The sequence below is a fragment of the Orycteropus afer genome, unplaced genomic scaffold (genome assembly GCF_000298275.1).
Source record: "Orycteropus afer afer isolate SDZICR_OR568_19922 unplaced genomic scaffold, OryAfe1.0 scaffold00130, whole genome shotgun sequence".
NCBI lineage: Eukaryota > Metazoa > Chordata > Mammalia > Tubulidentata > Orycteropodidae > Orycteropus > Orycteropus afer.
Genome location: NW_006921717.1, coordinates 3,834,938 through 3,852,825, shown reverse-complemented (window position 1 = coordinate 3,852,825; position 17,888 = coordinate 3,834,938). Strand labels below are relative to the sequence as shown.

Sequence of the window (17,888 nt, the reverse complement as noted above, 5' to 3'; positions counted from 1 at the left end):
GTGGTGCAGTTCCACTCTGTCCTCTAGGGGCGCTGTGAGTCAGAATCGACTCCAGGCAGTGGGTTTGGTTTGGGCTTTGCTTCTTTAAAACTCTGGTGGCGTAGTGGATAAGGCATCCGGCTGCTAACCAGAAGGTCGGTGGTTCAAACCCACCAGCCGCTCTGCGGAAGGAAGATGGGGCCACCTTGCAACAAGGGGGGGGAAGGGGAGACCCTCACCTCTGGCCATGTGCCCACGGCCAAGCCGTGACAAAGGGGGAAGGGGAGACCCCGACCATGGCCACGTCCCTGGCTTCCCCCTTATGACAAGGGGTGAAGGGTCCTGGTGGCACCAGCCGTCTGCAGCGCACCATCCAGTGAGTGAGAGCTTGGACAGCAAGAACCCAGAAGTATGTGCAGAGGGCTGAGCTGAGTCTGAACTGGGTGAGTCTGACTCCTGCTCGTGGGAGACTGCACAGCCAAAGAAGGGCCCCGTGAGGGCCCAGGTGGAGCAGCGGGGTCCCATCCTCACCAGCTCTGTGAGCGGGGACAAGTTACTAGTGTCTCAGAGCCAAGGCCGCCACCTCTGTCAGCTGTAACACTGACACGGTTTCTGTGGGAAGCCCCGCAACTCCAGGTCACTCCAGGTCACTGTGAGGTGGATCAGGTAGATGTCAAACCAGATGGGGACATTAGTAGATGGACACAAACCATGCCCACTGTATTGCCACTAAGATAGTAGTGTCACTGGGGTTGCTGTCACCCAGTATGGTAACTCATAGTATCAGCCCCCACACACAGACCCCTTCCTGTACCAGACCATACGGAATCCGGCCAGGCCCTCAGGGTCCCTTCCTCACTGCATGCCCATGGCCTTGGCCCAGTGGGTGCACAGCCTGCGGGCTGCCCCGGGCCTCTGGCACCAATGGCCGCCTCCTCTGGCACCGGCCTGTGGCCCAGCTGCACCATGGTGCCCGTGCCCACGCCCGGCCCAGCCCCCACAGCGTCTCACACACCAGCATCCACAGCTCCCACTGCACAAAAACTTTATAGACAGTTGTTTTGGTGTCAACCCATCTGTCACCCGCTGTGGTTGGCACTCCCCACATCCCCCTAGAGTCACCAAGGACTAAAGAGCCCTCACAGCCACAGTTTAACTCCCACTGAGCAACTGCAACGGGTACAGAAAACAGAGGCCATCGGACTGGACACCCCTCAACTCCCCACACCATCCCAGCCTTGAGAGGGCGTGCTGGTACCAGCCCACCGTGCCCACCATGCCCACCAGAAAGGCCATGCAAAGCCGGAGCCAGGCGCCCGTGGAGAGGGCTCTATGTAGCGGGGCCAGAGAGCAGGTGGGTCGTGGGCTGTGGTTGGAAGGGAAGCACGGGAGGGAGGGCATGCAAGCAGAGGTTCCTCTCGGAAGCGTTTACTGAACGTGCTGGGTCTCACGGTGAGGCGGGTAAGTGAAACTGGCAGCTACAGTGAAGCAGAGAGGCGGCCCAGAGGGTGGGAGCAGGCAGAGGGGAGCAGGCCCAGGAGCCTGGAGCCCAAAGTCAGTGTGGCCGGCGGGAGACAGACCTTCAGCTTGGCCCTCAGAGAGGAGCAGGGTCACAGGATGGGCACAGTCATGCTGCTGGGCACTGCCCACTGTGGCCGGGGTGGGAGTAAGCCTTGTTCAGGGCCCCCAGGGAGAAGAAGGGCTGACGGGTGGGAGGGCCGTGGGGAAGGGGCCTGGCTGCTTCCTGAAGGTGGTGCAGCCACTGTGCAGCTCTGGGCAGGGAGGGGGATGGAAGGGGTGACCGCTGAGTGGTGCAGGGGAAGGCAGGGAGGGTGGGAAGGGGATGGTGGGCATCGAGGCCGTGGCGGGGAGGCTCAAAGGGTCCTTGAAGCCAGATCCCAGGGTGCCACATCCTGGGACAGGGCTCAGGAGGCAAGGCGCCTTTCCACGGGGCACAGGCTGGAAGGTGACCAGCACCACCGCTAATCTGCTCCCGCCCCGCCCCGTCGTCCCTGCTTCACTGACAGACGCAGGGAGCAAAGGAACGGAGGGCGGGGCTGGGGTCTGAGAGCAGCCCTGGATCCAGCCAGTCCAGGCCGCGGCTGCCTGGGCCCACCGCCAGCAGCTCAGCCCCAGCCCAGTGCGTGGAAGGCTCCCCTGACGGGACAAGGTGGGTGGCACAGGGGGCTGAGCCCCTGGCGTTGGCACTGCCAGCTGGGTGCTCTCACCCTGGCCCCGGATGGCGGCAACGGGAGGTGGGGTTGCCGGGGCCCGGCTGGCTCATCCCCACCAGCGGAGGAGATACTCGTAGCTAAGGAAGGTGACGGCGTTCACGGGGAAGGCGCGGGCACTGTTGATGGTGACGCCCCGGAAGAAGACTCCGGGCCCCTCCTGCCGGACGCTGCTCACCATGCAGTCCAGCACCCCCTGGTACACCTGGCCCTTCAGCCCGTCCATCTGCATGCGGCACTTGATCACGTCCAAGGGCGTGGCTGTAACCCAGGAGGTGATGCCGGCGATGCCCCCCGCCACCAGCACAGTGGTTGAACCTGGGCAGAAGCAGCCAGGGCAGGGGGCAAGCGTCAGAGGAGGACAGCGCCCTCCCCGGGTCTCTCCTCCCAGGGCAGCTCCCCCAGCGCCCGCCAAGCTCCCCGACCCCCGCCACCGCCCCTCTCCTCTTGGCCCACTGGACTCACTGGGGTTCTGGCCCTTTGGCGTGTACTGGCGGCACCACCATTCGTAGGTGACGAAGTAGATGCCCAACGTGGGGGTATCCCTCAGCATCAGGGTGCCGGCCCCTCGCAGCAGCCCCTGGGGTCCCTCTTTCTGGAGAATGGAAATCATACAATGCACCGGCCCCCGATACTGCGGCTGCGGGCTCCCCAGCTGCGCCCTCGGCTCCGTCTGGTTCTGCAGCCGGACTTTGATGAGGTCAAAAGGGGCCAGGCAGTAGGCCTGTAGGGAGGGAGTGTGAGGCCCTGGTCACAGTCCGCTTACAGTAACCAGAGGAAGGAGATGGGTGAGAGCAGCCAGTGTCTCCCTGTGGGAGGAGGCTTGCAAGGCTGGGCCTCACCTTGGGTACGGGTCAGGGTGTCTCAATGCAGTAGGGACCGGCCACCTCCCTTAGCATCAGGCGCCTTGACAGCGAGCGGCATTGGCCCCACGCAACAGCACCGAGACTGCTCGCCACATAGTAGGCACACAGCCACACAGGTTCTTTCCCTAGGGGCCCCCAGGTTTCTAGTCTCCCTAATGCCAGGGGTCAGAATAAAGGATTCAGGCTGGGCCTGTGAGTCAGAGCAGACGCTACTCCAGGGTGTAGGAGGTCAGCATGCTTCTACTGATGGGCCTGTGAGGCCCAGAAGGGCAACCCTGACACCTCCAGCACAGACACCTGTGAGCAAGGGAAGCCAGGTGACACGTGGGATGCCGTGGGTGCCAGGATTCCTGTCCACCAGCTGAGGCAGGCGGACACAGATGTGGGACAGTGTTGGGACTGGGTCCAGGAGAGGGGTGGTGCTACAAGGCTGTGGAGGGAGGTTGAGGGTGGTCAGGGGTTTGGGTCAAGGATGCAACTAGGTCAAGGTGGTTGTTGTTGTTATGTGCCGTGGAGTAGGACCCGACTCATAGCGACCCCTCCTTGGGTTTCCGAGGCAGTATCACTACGGATGTAGATTGCCCCATCTTCCTTCCAAGGAGTGGCTGGTGGTTTGAACCGCCAGCCTTCTGGTTAGCAGTCACGTGCCTTAGCCACTACGCTACCAGAGCTCCTAGGTCAAGGTAAGATGCTCAAGTTTAGGAGAGAATGGGTTCTATGCTCAGGAGAGCGTAATCACTGGGGGCTGTGTGTCTTCTATCTTTTGTTATTTATTTATTTACTTACGCAGTATTTCCTCCCCTCCCACCCTTGGTAACCAACAAAGAATGTTTCCTTCCAAATATAAACCGTTCCTTTTTCTGTCCTTTGTTTTGCACCATGCCCCCCGCAAGAAGGGGCAGAAGAGAAGCCAGACCTTGAGGGGTCTCATTAATCATTAATTCACTTGACCAGCAGCCTAACTTCGTCCTTTGTCCCCGTCTTGGGTCTTGGACGAGGTCAGTGTGTTGGGAGCCTTGTGGGGAGTGGGACGGGGCTCCCTCTGTCTCTGCCCACTCGGACTTCCCTTTTGGCTCATTCCCTCTGGCACCTGGAGGCCCCTCTCCCCTCCACCACCCTCCCAAAGCCTGGGCACTAAAGTGCCGAGAACAGATACCAAAACTGAATGAGTAGCGTCTCCCGAAAGAGCTGTGGTGCTGGGGCCAGGTGCAGGCTCCCAGACGGTGGCCACTCAGACACTGCAGGAAAGGGGCTGAGCTCGGCAGCATGGCCACAGGGTTGGCCCCGAGCTCGGCTGGGGATGAAGGAGGAAGGTTGAAACTGCCAGTTCCCCAGGGTCAAAGGTCGCCTGGTGGACGGAAAGGTCTTCCCACAGCTGTGGGCCTAGCTGGTGTCATTCCCACCAGCTCTTTCTGCCTTGGGCCCCCTCTGTTCTCCACACCCTTGTCCTTGAGAGCGGCAGCCTGGAAGGCCGGGGCGCAGCCAGGCTAGGCCAGGCGCCAAGGAGCAGCCGGGAGCCGGCCATTTCTCTACAGCTCCTCAACCCCCTGGTCCCCTGCGGGAGGCCTGTCCTCCGAAGCTGTGGGGCTGCCAGAGGGGGCTGCGAGGGCAAGGCTCGTGGCATCGCGCTCACGTGTGCAGGCACGTGTGTGTGTGTGTGTGTGTGTGTGCGCGCATACGTGGGAGCCCTCCCCTCTCACCTGTACAAACCCCCCGACGCAGCCCGCAATGAACACGTCCATGTAGGTGGGAGGCTGGGCCCGCCGCTGCTGGTGGGTGGTGGACGTGATCGCCAGCAGGACGTTGCTGTAGACCCCGAACAAGACGGAGTTGACGATGGCTATGCTTGCCACCGGGAAGCTCATCCCCTTGAAAAAGCCGAGAAGCTGCAGGGACACGGATGCAGGAGTGGGTGGCGCCTCCCGGCTCCCCGACAGGCTCTCCTGCCGGCAGGGAAGGGCCAGGCCGGGGGCCAGGAAGGTCTCCCTCGGGTCCTCAGTTCCCACCCACTCGCTCTCCTCCCCACAGTCCCGGGGCCTGCTCTCCAGGGGCAGAGCCCAGCCGGGGAGGAGGAAGAAGCCAGCACTGCCTGCCCTGATGCTACCCACCCCCCCCAAAAGAAGGAGCGCCGCACCGACTCGTGGCGGTAGATCTTGACAGCACAGTCTAAGATGCCGCGGTACTTGCTGTGGGACTGCAGCCGCACCTGGAGCGGGGACAGATCCGTGGGGGACGGGTCAGCTCTCAGGGCCCCGCTCGGTGCAGGAGGGGACCTCCGGGGCCTCCCCCTGGACTCACCTTTATGGTGTCAAAGGGGTGTCCCAGGACCAGGCCCAGAGCTCCTGCAGTGACAAAAGGGAGTTATGAGTGAGGACACTTGCCAGGCTGAGGAAAGAGGGCTTCGGGCAGGGAGGAGGGGCTGGGCTGTGCAGACACCGTGCACACTTTCCTGCCGGGCTCCAGAGAAACTCCCCTAATGGAGGGTCTCCGTCAGACCCTCTCCCATCTGACCGTCCCCCTCATCAGGCCCTCTTCACACCAGGCACTGTGCTAGGCACAGAGTCAGGGCAGCGAGACCCCCAGCCCCCCCAGAGGACTTACCCAGAAGGGATGAGCCTCCCAGGACCCACGTGTCCTCAGCTGGGTAGACACCTGGGTCCCCGCTGGTTCATGTGGCTGTGGGACTGGAACGACTCTCCAGTTTTCCACTCCCCTGCCTCGGCCAGCTTCACCCCTTCGTCAACTGATAACCGCTACCAAGTGTCCGGCCTGGATGCCAACCAGGCCCTGGTCTCATGGGGCTTCTGTCCCTGGGCAGGGGGACGGTCAGCACCCACAGTGTGACCTGGAGGGCACGAGGGGAGAGACCTGGCTCTGCCCTTCATCGATGAGGCTGGCTCCGGATTTCGGGGGAGGCTGTATCCTTGGGGGAGGTTCAGAATGTCCCCTCTTCCTTCTCAGAGACGTGTCACCCAGCTGGGCTGGGTCGGGAAGCATGACAGGTGGCAGGGCTCCGGAGAACAGCCCTCTGCCAGCCCTCAGGACAGCAAGGTCACAGGTAAACTTCACCCCTGAGCTCCACGGCAGGTGCAGGAGCAGGGCTGCGGGTCAAGGTGCTGCGGGGGCTCCTGGGACCTTGGCAGGTGTCAGGGACTGGGCATGAACGGCAGAAACAGCACCCCCGTTCCACCACACCCCCACCCCTTTCTCTCCTGACCCACCAGGAACCTCCAGGAGCTCGCTCCCGGGACATCTGGGCCTGGGCTGCTCCAGGGGAACCAGGACTTTGGCCTCAGCTGCTCAGATGTCTCCCCCCACCCCCTTGGGAGCGACGTGACAGAAGGAGGGAAAATGTCTCACCGGAGATCCAGCCAGCCACAAACTCCTCCGCAGGCATCGTCCAGGGCGCGACTGAGGAGGAGAAGCTGCGGAAGGTTGACTTCAGCCCTCTCCCTGTCCTGGACCCCAGCCTGATAACCTCCCACTAATGTTTAACCCTGAGTGTAGGGGTGAGAAGTGGCCCCGTGCCCAGGCGGTCAGGAGATGGGACAGTGCCAACCTCAGTGACCCTGAGAGTCTGGAGGAGATACGTGGGGCAGGGACGACGGGGCCCCTGGTGGCCTGGTCTCCCGGCCCCACTGATAGCAGCCAGGCCGGGCTAGGAAGGACAGCTAGGCCCCCCAGCCTCCTGGGTGGAGCCCCTCCAGGGCTGCCTCCAGTCAGAAGGGGTTTGCCAAGTCCCTGGTGATACAAACCCCTCCTAAGTGTGGCTGCTAACTGAAAGGTTGGAAGTTCGAGGTCACCCAGACAGGCCTGACAAGAAAGACCTTGCAATCCATTCCCCAAAAAACAGCCACCCGAATGCCAACCCGCATGGAGCACAGTTCAACTCCAACACAGTAACTTTATCAGCGCAGCCCACACGCCTCTTCCTCCCCTGCCTGCGGAGCACAGGCAATGAGGCTGTAGAGTGGAGCTGTGGCCACTAGGGGGCAGACCCAACCCACAGTCACCTGTGACACTGAGGTGCTGAGGAGGCGGACAGGGAGGGACAGGCTCCCAGGAGTGACTCACCAGGGGCCTGGAGCCTGTTTGCTCTCTCTGGGGCCGTTTATGACTCCCCGGGTGAGTAAGTCATAAATGCTGCTTCCCTGGGGGCTCTCCTCACTGCCCCTTCCCAAACCAAACCCACTGCTACTGAGTTAATTCCCACTCAAAGCATCCTGTTGGACAGAGTAGAACTGCCCTACAGGTTTCCAAAGGATCTCTGGTAGCATAGTGCCTAAGGCACTTGACTGCTAACCAGAAGGCTGGCGGTTCAAACCCACCAGCCACTCCTCGGAAGGAAGGTTGGGCAATCCTACTTCCGAAGTGATACTGCCTCGGAAACCCAAGGAGGGGTCACTATGAGTCCGGGCTGACTCGACGGCACATAACAACAACAACAAAGCAGATCCAAGGAGCTCTGGTGGCGTAGTACCGAAGGCATTTGACTGCTGACCAGAAGGCTGATGGTTCAAACTGACCAGCCGCTCCTCAGAAGGAAGATTGGGCAATCTACTTCTGTAGAGATACCGCCTCGGAAACACCAGGAGGGGTCGCTATGAGTTGAATCGACTCAACGGCAGTGAGTTCGGTTTGGTTTGGAAGCAGATCCAGGATCCAGCCCCTTCTCACCTCCCCCACTGCTGCCACCCTGGCCCCAGCCACCGTCATGTCCACTTGGATCACTGCTCCACGGCCTCCCTGCCTCCACCTGCCCCCCATTCCACTCTGTCATCCACAGGCAGCCCAGCCAGAGCGATTGCTTAAAGTCAGACCAGGGGTCCCTACAACGGCCCGGCCTGCTCAGACAAAACCGAAGCCCCTCCTCAGATCTCTGAGCGCTCACACACACCCCTACACACACCCCTGCTGCCCGCTGCCCACACGCTCTGACTTCCTCTTCTGCCACGATTCCAGCCACCCTGGTCACCTGACCCTTCTTCAAACACGCTCCGCCTTCAGCCCTTCGCACGGCGTGTTCCCTCCATGTAAACCCTTTCCCTCACTTGAGCCTCGTCCAGGGAGGCCCGCCCTGATCATCTGCCCACACTGCCCCGCGTGGGGCGGGTGCCACTCTCCTGTTTCTACTGTTTCTGTCTTCCACTGCACCTTCCGACACATTACGTCACTGACTCGTTGCTGTCTGGGCTGGGATCTCTTGCTGTTTTGGTCACTAATGTACCTCAAAGGCTTAGAACAGCGGGTGGCACCGTTACTGCTGTCAGTGGCCACTGAGTCAATTCTGACTCCTGGCGACTCCTGGTGTGCAGAGAGTGGAACTGCTCCCTGGGGCTTTCTTGGCTGTGACCTTCCGGAAGCGAATGGCCAGGCCTGTCTCAGTTCTGAGGTGGCTCTGGGTGGTTTTGAACCACCAACTTTTCAGGTAGCACTTGAGTGGTTAACTGTCTGTGCCACCCAGGGACTCTGGGACAGAGTGGGCCATCAAAACATATTAGCTGAATGAATGAATGAAGGAAGGAAGGAAGGATGGATGGATGAATAGATGGAAGGATGGATGGATGGGTAGATGGAAGGAAGGAAGGTTTAGAGAGTGGCATCAGTGGCCATCCCTGGGCTCAGTTCTCACTCCTCATCTCTGAAGGATCCAAAAGAATATAAAGGTCCCAAAACACGCCCCAGGATCCCCTCCCTGGGGGCTCAACTCAGCTCTTGGTGTCCCGTGGGACGCCCAAGGACCACTTCTGTCTGTTCAGCTTCTCTCTGCTCCCTCCGTGGCCAAAGCAGCATCCGTCACCCTGCTACTTTCTCGGGCCGTGACAGGGCCTCATCTCTGACTTCCTCCCTGGGGCTGCCCCAAGGACCTTCTCCACAAGTGGCCTCTCGAGGGAAGCTAGACTACAGTCTTAGTTCTGTCCCTCGCCCCTGAGGGACCTTGGCAAAACCCTCTGCTGGGCATGGGCTCCTTTATCGTTTGCATAGAAAGCAGGAGGTAAGCCCAGCCGATTGCAATGTTCAAGGCCTCGCAGCTCTGAAGGCCTGTGGTCCCCCAGGCCCTTACTTCAGAATGGCCTGCTCCCTCCGCCAATCCCACCACACCCGGTTCATCTCATCACACTCACCTACAGCCTTCTAGATGCAAAGCCCATCCACTGGCTGGCTAGTCTCCAGTCCTCTGGCCAATCCTGCCTGGTAAGGGAGAGCTCTCCTCTTGTCTCTCCAGCTCACAACGTCTAAAAGGTCCCTTACTACCTGCCAAACCCACCATGAATCCCTCACCCTGGGTTCGAGGCTCCCCACCACTGGCTGCTGTCCTATTTTCTCAGCCTTCCTCCATTGCACTGTCACGAGTGTTTCTGGCTTTCCCCGTATCCTAACCACGCTTACATGGATCCTGCTACCAGGAGTGCCTCTCCTCACCCACCCACCCTATCAGCCAGTACCACACTCAGACTTGGAGACTCTCCCAAAGTCCCTCCTCGATCAGCTGGACTTGGGTTCTAGTGTCCATTCATCTCCACAACTACACATACCTGTTAGCTGCTGGCCTTGCCATGCAACCCTTCCAATCCTGTTTTATCACCCATAAAATAAAGATACAATACTCACTTCTTTAATGGGCTTCCAATCTGTTTAGTCATGGCCAGTGCAGTGAAATTGGAACAAAAACAAATGTGTAAAATGTGGGTTTGCCGTATGGGTAACCGGAGTGGGGAAAATTATGGGTCGAAGCCCTGGGATGGGACTCAGATGAGGCCTATCGAGCCCCTTCAGGAGTCTGATGAAGGAGACTGGATGATTGCCAGGACTGTGGAGAATGACACACATTCAAACAGTGCAGCCGGCCGCCATCTTTGAGCAGGGCACTGTGGCTTCCAAGACTGCTGATTGGGAGATATGGCGGCCATACAATGTGCATGCCAGCCCTGTTTTCTAAGAGAGAGATTAAGTTTCTAGCAGGGCATCTACCCATTATTTTTCCCATTCTGGTTATTGTGCCAAGACACCTACATTTTACAAATTCGAATCTGTTCTGGATTTGATTTGTTGGTCATGACTGAACCAGGAAGAACCAGTTTGAAGCCCTGGGTACAAGGATTAACTCAAAACCAAACAAAAGACACTGCCATCGTGTCAATTCCAACTCTTTGCGACCCTCATTGGGTTTTCAAGGCTGTGAATCTGTAAGGAAGCAGACTGCTTTATCGCTCTTCCATGGAGCAGCTGGTGGGTTCAAACCACTGACCTTCTGGTTAGCAGTCAAATTCCCTAACCACTACCCCACCAGAGCTCCTTTTAAAGTACTTGGCAAATAGTATTCAGTCAGCCTATGCAGTTGCTCCTACTTTTATTTCCACCCCTGGGGCCCACGTGGATGTGAGGTGACACACACAAAAGGGCCTAGCCCAACATTCAGCACACAGTAGGTGCTCAAGAATCGAGGTCCCTCCTCTTCCTGCTCCTAGTACAGTATTTTACAGCTCTTAAGGAGAGTTTTTGTCCTATTTAATATACTTTTTTTCCTGGTCTTGTCTCTTCCCATTCCCTACCCTGACCAATTAAAACAGAATATAAGTTTCTTGAGGGCAGGGTGTGTCTCCCCTGGGTCTCAGTACCCTGATAGTACAGGCCCCACACACAGTGAGCAGGCAGTAACACCAAACTGTGTCCCCACTTTGTGTTGGCTAGTCCAGGGAGGCACAGGTATCATCGTGTCCTGCTCTGAGGGGCCCAGAGCTGAGAACCGGGAGGGAAGTACCTGGTGCTATTGCACACTCTCCCCTCCAGCCCTTATAGAGCTTCCTAGAGCCCTTAGGTCATGCTAGGAAAAAAGACACGTTGCCATGGGTTGAGCCCCTGGGTCCTGGGAAGGGAGACAAAGAGCTGTTTCAAATACTGAGGAAACTTGGGCTCAGTCAGGAGTGGATGTGCCTTCCAATCCCAGGGAACCAGGACAGGTTGGACCCACTTCCCCCTGTTCCTGCTCACCGAGCCTGTTCTGTGGCTCACACAGGAAGGTGCCATGGACTTCTTTGGCTCCAAGATCCTCAGGCACACACATGCTGGGGCTGCCAGGACATGTTGGGGACGTGACCCTGGGGACAGGTAGTTTCACACCTGCCTCTTTGAGGCCCCATCACTACTCCCCAGCCTGAGAATGCCCCAAGGTCTCAGACTGTGTGTCTAAGATAGCAGGTGCCATGTGACCGCTCCCTGGGAAAATGAGGGAGTGTGCCTGGCTGGGTTTCTAAGCCGTAATTTGAGAGTGGGAAGGGTTCTCAGAGGCCATCTAGTGTAACCTCCTTTGGCAGGTGAGGAAACTGAGTCTTCAAGGTTGAATGGATTTGTACAGATCGGTCAGGAACTCGCCCTACGTCCTGCTCCATGAGGAGCCTGTCACTCTCCCAGCGCTGCAGCACCAGGGTCCCTTCTTTACCCAGGCCCAGCACAGTGTGTCCCTGACACGGCCAAGGAAGGAGCTCCATTTTACAGGTGAGAACACCGGACCCAAGTGCCAAGGCGAGCCAGACGCCGAACTCCCGCCTGCACCCCCGATTTCCCTGCACCTTCGCTCCACCTTGTCACAGGCCAACGGTCGGGGCGTGGGGGTGGGCGACTGCCCCTCGGTCACTCAGGCTGGTGGCCAGGCTGGTTCGCAAAGCAGATTTCGGGGGGGGGGGTGACTTAGACACGCTAGGTGGGCTTCCCGGCCGTTCCAGGCATGCGCGGGCCAGCGGTAGGGGGCGTGAGCGTGCGGGCGCCGAGCAGGGCGCGTGCGCGCCGGTCTCGGCCTCCGATTGGCGCCCGCAGGCGGGGGAGGCGGGGCCTTGCGCCCAGCGCTTCCTCCCGCCGCCGCTTCCGTGTCTCCGCCCGAGAAGCCGGAGCCGGGGCGGGAACCCGGGCGGCGGCGGGGCTGGAGCCGGAGTTGAAGCCGGAGGGAGGACGGGAGCCTGGGCTGAGGCGGCGGGCGCTGTGTCCCTGCGAGGTGAAAGCACGGAGACACCGTCTCTGCCCGGGCGTCTGCCCCGGACCGGGGTGCACTATGCCCCGCCTGGGCATCCCGAGCGCGGAGCTTCGACTCCCCTTCTGCCGGTTCCAGCCCGATCCCCTGTCAGCCTGGCCCGGACCCCGAGTTGGCCGAGGCCTCCCAGTCTGCACCGTCCGGGCTTCTAGCCCACATTGTCCAGCCTCGCAGACCCAGTCCGGGAACACCCCTCCCTATTTCAGTGAGAGCTGAGCAGCCCCCTACATCCGTGGACCCTCAGTAACGACTGCATGTCTTTTCTTCTGCAGATGGACGGGACGGAAGGCAGTGCCGGGCAGCCCGGCCCCGCGGAGCGGTCCCACCGAAGCAGCGTGTCGTCCGTGGGAGCCCGAGGTGGGTCCCTGTCCCCATCCTCCTTACCGTCTTGTGACCCATCCCTGGGGAAGAGGCCATGGCTTGTCACCTTTTTCATTAAAGATGATCTTTAATATTAAGAAGCCAAGAAAACCAAACTCAGTGCTATCTAGTGAATTCTGACTCATAGTGACCCCCATTGGGTTGCTGAGGCTGTAAATCTTTGCGGAAGTAGACTGCCCTATTTTCTTTCCAAGGAGCGTCTGATGGATTTGAACTGCCAACCTTTTGGTTAGCAGGCAAATGCCTTAGGTACTACGCCACGAGAGCTCCTTTTCATAGTAACAAGTGAGATACACATTAATAAGTTGAGATCTGTCAGACTCCTGGAGCTCTGAGGCCTAGGGCCCAGGCACTCTCAGTGCCTCCTGGCTGAGGGATGTTCTCTTCTTGGCTCTGGTTTATCTCAAAACCAAACCAAACCCACCCCCGCCGGGTTTTTGAGGCGGTAAATTTTTACAGAAGTAGATTGCCCAGATTTCCTTCTGAGGTGTGGCTGGTGGCTTTGAACCACCAACCTTCTGGTTAGCAGTTAGATACTTTAGACACTCCTCCACCAGAGAGCAGGTAATCCAAATGACATCACATGGATGGAAAATGACACTTTTGCTTTTTCTTTCATTTTTTCGTCACAGACAGCCTTTTGACTGTGTGAGGCACCATTTATCTCAGGCAGAAAGTTGCCCCCTGCAGGGGTCACTGGGTGCCTGCTTTCCCCACCTGAAAAGTGGCTCTGAATTTCAGCCTCCTGGAGTTGGGTTTATGAGCTCTGAAGAAGGTAGTTGTTGTTGTAGAATAAACTCGGGGTCCAGAGGGCACCTCCTGTGTCTGTTAGGCCCTCCTATCACAGGCTTTCCCTCGATTGATTCATAGCCACGTTTTGAGGGAGGGACGTTAGAACCTGCTCTTGCAGATGGGGTAACTGACACACAAACTGACTTGCAGACGTCAGCCAGCTAGCTGGTGGGTGCCGGGCTAGGTTTGAACCCGAGGGTGCCCCTCCGTGCCTGGGGCTCCTTCCGGGTACCTGCTGCTATGGGGACAGACGTTGGAGTCTGACTGTTCTTCCAGCGGGCTCGCTGTGGTTCCGGGCTTCAGGCTACCCTGGACTGAACCAGCAGAATGCTCAGCCTGTCGGGAGGGCTGTGCTTCCCTGGGCCTGCTCAAGACTGTCCTGAAAAGCCTCAGCATTGTGTCCGGAGCCTTAAAGGGTCTTCGGAAGCCTGGCACCTGCTTTACCTTGTTCACCTCTTAGCTTGGGCCAGAGAGGGATGGTGACCTGCCCAAGGGCAACAGCAGCTTACTACGTCTCACTTAGCCTAAGAGTCTAGCTTCTGTAACTGCATGGTGGGTTTAATGTCCCCACCTATGCAATTTTCTTCAGGGCAGAAGCACAGCAGGGGAGTTGGGGGGCAGTGGTCACCCCAGTCTGAACCCTCGGAGCTTGGGGTAAGAGTTGTCTGGTCTCTGGGCCTGAGCGGCCGGGTTTCTGGATGGTTCAAGGGTCTTGAGTAAATCGTAACAAATGTAACCTTAATGCATCTTTTCCGGATGTTGGGACTCGCACCACCGTGGTGTGAACAGTGCCTCAGACTTGGAGCTTTGATCACCTAAGGGGCATAGGGTGGGAGCTCCAGCCCAGTGGGTACCCGGGCCCTGCTGGCTGTGTCCGGAAGGTAAGCCCCAGCTGACCCACCCTGGCCTCCACCACAGCGGCTGACGTGCTGGTCTACCTGGCGGATGACTCGGTGGTGCCCCTGGCCGTGGAGAACCTGCCCTCGCTCAGTGCCCACGAGCTGCACCGCATAGTCCGAGAGATCCTGCAACTGCCGGACATGGCCCTGGATATCTTTGCGCTCTGGCTGGTCTCCCCTCTGCTGGGTAAGGCGAGGCAGCGAGAAGCCCAGCCTGGAGGGCTTGGAGGGCGCTGGCCAGTTCGGGAAGAGAGGGGCGTCTGAGCATCAGCCACTGGCTATGGGGGGGGGTCTGGGGGGGTCTGTGCCACCTTGGAGCTGCATCTTGTGCGCACAGTTTCAGCTCAGCCTTGGGGCCCAACCCTGTTTGCAGACACGGAGATGGAGGTTTGCAGCAGTGAACTGAGCACTAGGGCCAAGTACAGACCCAAGCCTGTGGGGCCCCCTGCAGGGCTGTGAACGACCCTGGCCCTTGGGGGCTGGGAAGAAGGCAGAGTGTGGCCCAGGGAGCAGTCCCCTCAAGGGAGGGTGGGAAGCCAGGGCACCCGAGTTCCATGTCTAGGATCTGGCCCTGGGACCACCCATGTTGCACCCTTCTGGGCCCATGGAGGCAGTCCAGGCTGAAAGGCCGAGGGGAGGGGAGTGGCTGTGGGGGCTGTGGCCGTCTGGAGCCTCAGGCCTGTGGTCCTTGGTGGGTTGGGCCTCTGAGCCAGCTGTTCAGCTGGGAACAGCACTGGGGAGAGGACATGCAGGCTGTCACTCGGGGACAGGAGTTCTCCACTGTGGGGGAAGGGGCTAGAACAGGGCCCATCCTGTTGTCAGAGGGAGATAGGACAGCAGGGGTCCCAGACCAGGGGAGCCAGTGATAGCCGCTCCCCCAAGGCCTCAACCCTGAGGGAGGATCTGGGTGGGGGAGGAAAGAGCGCCTGCCACCGCCCCCCCAGGGCTTCCTGCTAGCTGGGCTCCGAGGCCTCGCCCAGTCCCACTCCATTCCTGCTGACGGGTCTCCTTACCAGTCAGGGCCTTTGGCCTGGGCTCTGGCTTTGGAAAGCTGGGGGGTGGCATCCCCCGTGTCTGTGTGTGTGTGTGTGTGTGTGTGTGTGTGTCCGCCCCCCCACCCCTGCCTGGCAGCAGGAGGCCCAGTGCCTGGTCCTCCTACTTCCTCCGCCCAACCCCCCCTTCACATTCCTGTTCCTCTTCTGCCTTGGAGCATGAATGGGCTGCTTGTGTGGCCTGGGTCACCCTGGGGCGCCTCCCGGGTGTCTAAAGGCCCCAGCACAAAGCCCCCACCCACTTTGTCCCCGGGCTGGGTGTGACGTGGGCCCCTCAGAATCTGAGCCCACCCCTGTTCACCCCCCACCCCCAGGTGACGCAGGGACAGCTACTCCTAGGCTGAGAGCCTCTTGGGGACGGTTTGGGGGGCACCAGGAGAGGGGCCCTGCCTGCAGAGTCACCGTTCCAGCCGGGCATTTGGGGAGGGCGTAGGTTTCTCCTTGTCATTGTCCCAGCATGGAATGGGGCTCCAGGGCCTCTCTGTGTTGGTTGAGGGCACAGCCTGCAGGCAGGAAAGCCCTGCCTGGAAGTCCGTGGGGATGGGGTCAGCACAGTCCTGCTCTGATGTTGGGGGTCTTGAAGGTTCCACAAAGTGGGGGCCTTACCCCAGAGCCCCGCCCTCCCCCCAGCATGTGGCCAGCAGGTCCCAGCGAGTCATTGCCTCACTCATTCCCTCAGGTGGGCCCTGAGCCCCCGGCGCCGGCTGTGTCTGGATGCTCAGAGCTCTCGGCCCTCACGGGCAGCCTTTAGAGGGGGTCAGGGAGACAGGCCTCTGCCACTGCTTCAGCTGCTCTGTGGCCTTGGACAGTCGTTTCTCTCCAAACAGTAGATAATCTCTAAGCCGCTCCCCACTCCATCTCTGGGGACCGCAGCAGAGGGGTGGACACTGGGGGAGTTGGTGGTGGGGGTTGCCTCCTGGAGGGTGAGGGAGGTGGCCGTTGGGGCACGTGATACGCAGAGGCAGGCCTCCCTGCCCGGTGCTAAGGCAGAAGGCCAACTTGGAGGACGGGCCACTGTTTTGGCTTAAGAGCAGGCCCCTGGGATCGGGCTGAGTGTGACACGCAGTTGTTGGTGGAGGCGGGTCAGAGGAGCAGTTCTGTTCTGCACGAGGGTCACCATGAGTCAGCTCGATGACAGCACACAGAGTGGTGCTGGGCCCCTCTGCACCAGCGTCTTCCGTCAGACACTGGCTCGGCCTGGGGCCAGACACCCCCCTTTCCCTTGCTGTGTGACTTTGGACAAGTAACCTAACCTCTCTGAGCCTCTCTGGTTAAATTGGGGAGGGATCACTGTGGGGTAAATTGACAGAAACGCCAGAACAGGTCTGGGTGCTGACTGCTGTTGTCGTCACTGTCCTTTCTGGCGGTGACTGGGGTGGCCGGAGGACTGGCCTGAGGCTGGCCAGGCTACTGTCCCTCTCGTCCCACAGAGGTGCAGCTGAAGCCCAAACACCAGCCCTACAAGCTGGGCCGCCAGTGGCCGGAGCTATTGCTGCGCTTCACTGATGCTCCAGACGAAGACGTAGCCATGGGTCAGTGGCACCGCCGTTTGGGGCCCTGGGGCGCTCAGTCCTGAGTACCCTGCTGGGGGCCGGGCAGGGCCGGCATCTCCCCGGGGCTCCCTGCAGCCACTCCTGTGGGGGAGGGAGCCCCTGAGGGGAGCCCAGGAGAGGGTTGGGAGGGGCTGTGAAGGATGAGAGTGGGGGCGGGCGGGGAGCACAGGGCCCCATGGTGACCCAGCCTCTCTTCCCAGATGAGCCTTCCCTGCAGTTCCGAAGGAATGTGTTTTTCCCTAAACGGCGGGAGCTACAGGTGAGCAGTGGCCTCAGGTCTGGTGCCTAGCGCCCGTTCATGCCTTGCCCGCCCAACTGAGCAGGCCTCGTCTCCCCTCCCCACCCCTGCCCGGCCTGCAGATCCACGACGAGGAGGTCCTGCGGCTGCTCTATGCAGAGGCCAAAGGCAACGTGCTGACTGCGAGGTACCCGTGCGACACCGAGGACTGCGAGGCCCTGGGTGCCCTGGTGTGCCGCGTGCAGCTTGGGCCCTACCAGCCCGGCCAGCCTGTTGCCTGCACCCTGAGGTGAGGGGCCATTCTGGTTCCAAGGTGCTGCTCTGACAAGAATATACCACAAATGGTGGGACGGCCTTAACAAACAGGAGTTTATTCTTACAATTTGGAGGCTTTGAGCCCAAGTTCAAAGTGCCAGGCTCTAGGGGCTGGGTGAAAGCCCCTCAACCTTGGAGTCCAGCTCTGCCTCCTGCTCCCAGCCCACTGGAGCTAGAGGCGTTTCTTCACTCAGACAGCTGCTGGCTGCTGGGGCTGAGAAGCCCAAGGTTGACAAGTAAAAAGGCACAGTCCCGATGTTACCAAACCACGTGGCAGGCCATTAATTCAAGTCTGCTGTAAGTCCCAAGGTCGGCAGAGGATGGCAGGCTGCTGAGCAATGATACGGCTACATGCAGGGTCCAAGCGTGCCACAGGCTACAGACCGTTCCCAAGGCTTCTGCTTATATACGGGAAGCAGACCACATCCCAAAGGCAGCTACTCAGCTGCATGTGGTAGATCCACCATGGAGTTGATTGCCAGTCTCATCATGGGGAATAACTACCACCAGCTGCCCAGCCACTCAACCAGGCCCAGCCAAGTTGACACACAAACTGA

The 17,888-nt window shown here is 59.7% G+C and overlaps 2 protein-coding genes across 2 annotated transcripts in view; one reads left to right on the top strand and one right to left on the bottom strand.

The window, feature by feature from the left end:
* Positions 1 to 2,259: 2,259 nt before the first annotated feature.
* SLC25A45 (solute carrier family 25 member 45) lies at positions 2,260 to 6,473 on the bottom strand. The gene is made up of 6 exons (XM_007944774.1): positions 6,437 to 6,473; positions 5,375 to 5,418; positions 5,211 to 5,282; positions 4,777 to 4,962; positions 2,676 to 2,934; positions 2,260 to 2,528 (listed from the first exon to the last, which is right to left on the bottom strand). The coding sequence occupies exons 1-6, from the start codon at positions 6,471 to 6,473 to the stop codon at positions 2,260 to 2,262; spliced, it is 867 nt and encodes a 288-aa protein (XP_007942965.1).
* A 5,900-nt stretch (positions 6,474 to 12,373) lies between these two features.
* Positions 12,374 to 17,888, top strand: part of FRMD8 (FERM domain containing 8) — a 16,519-nt gene continuing 11,004 nt past the window's right edge. The window contains exons 1-5 of the mRNA XM_007944970.1: positions 12,374 to 12,458; positions 14,193 to 14,360; positions 16,656 to 16,757; positions 16,979 to 17,037; positions 17,139 to 17,305. Coding sequence (XP_007943161.1) covers positions 12,374 to 12,458; positions 14,193 to 14,360; positions 16,656 to 16,757; positions 16,979 to 17,037; positions 17,139 to 17,305 — 581 coding nt within the window. The remainder of the gene's footprint in view (positions 12,459 to 14,192; positions 14,361 to 16,655; positions 16,758 to 16,978; positions 17,038 to 17,138; positions 17,306 to 17,888) is intronic.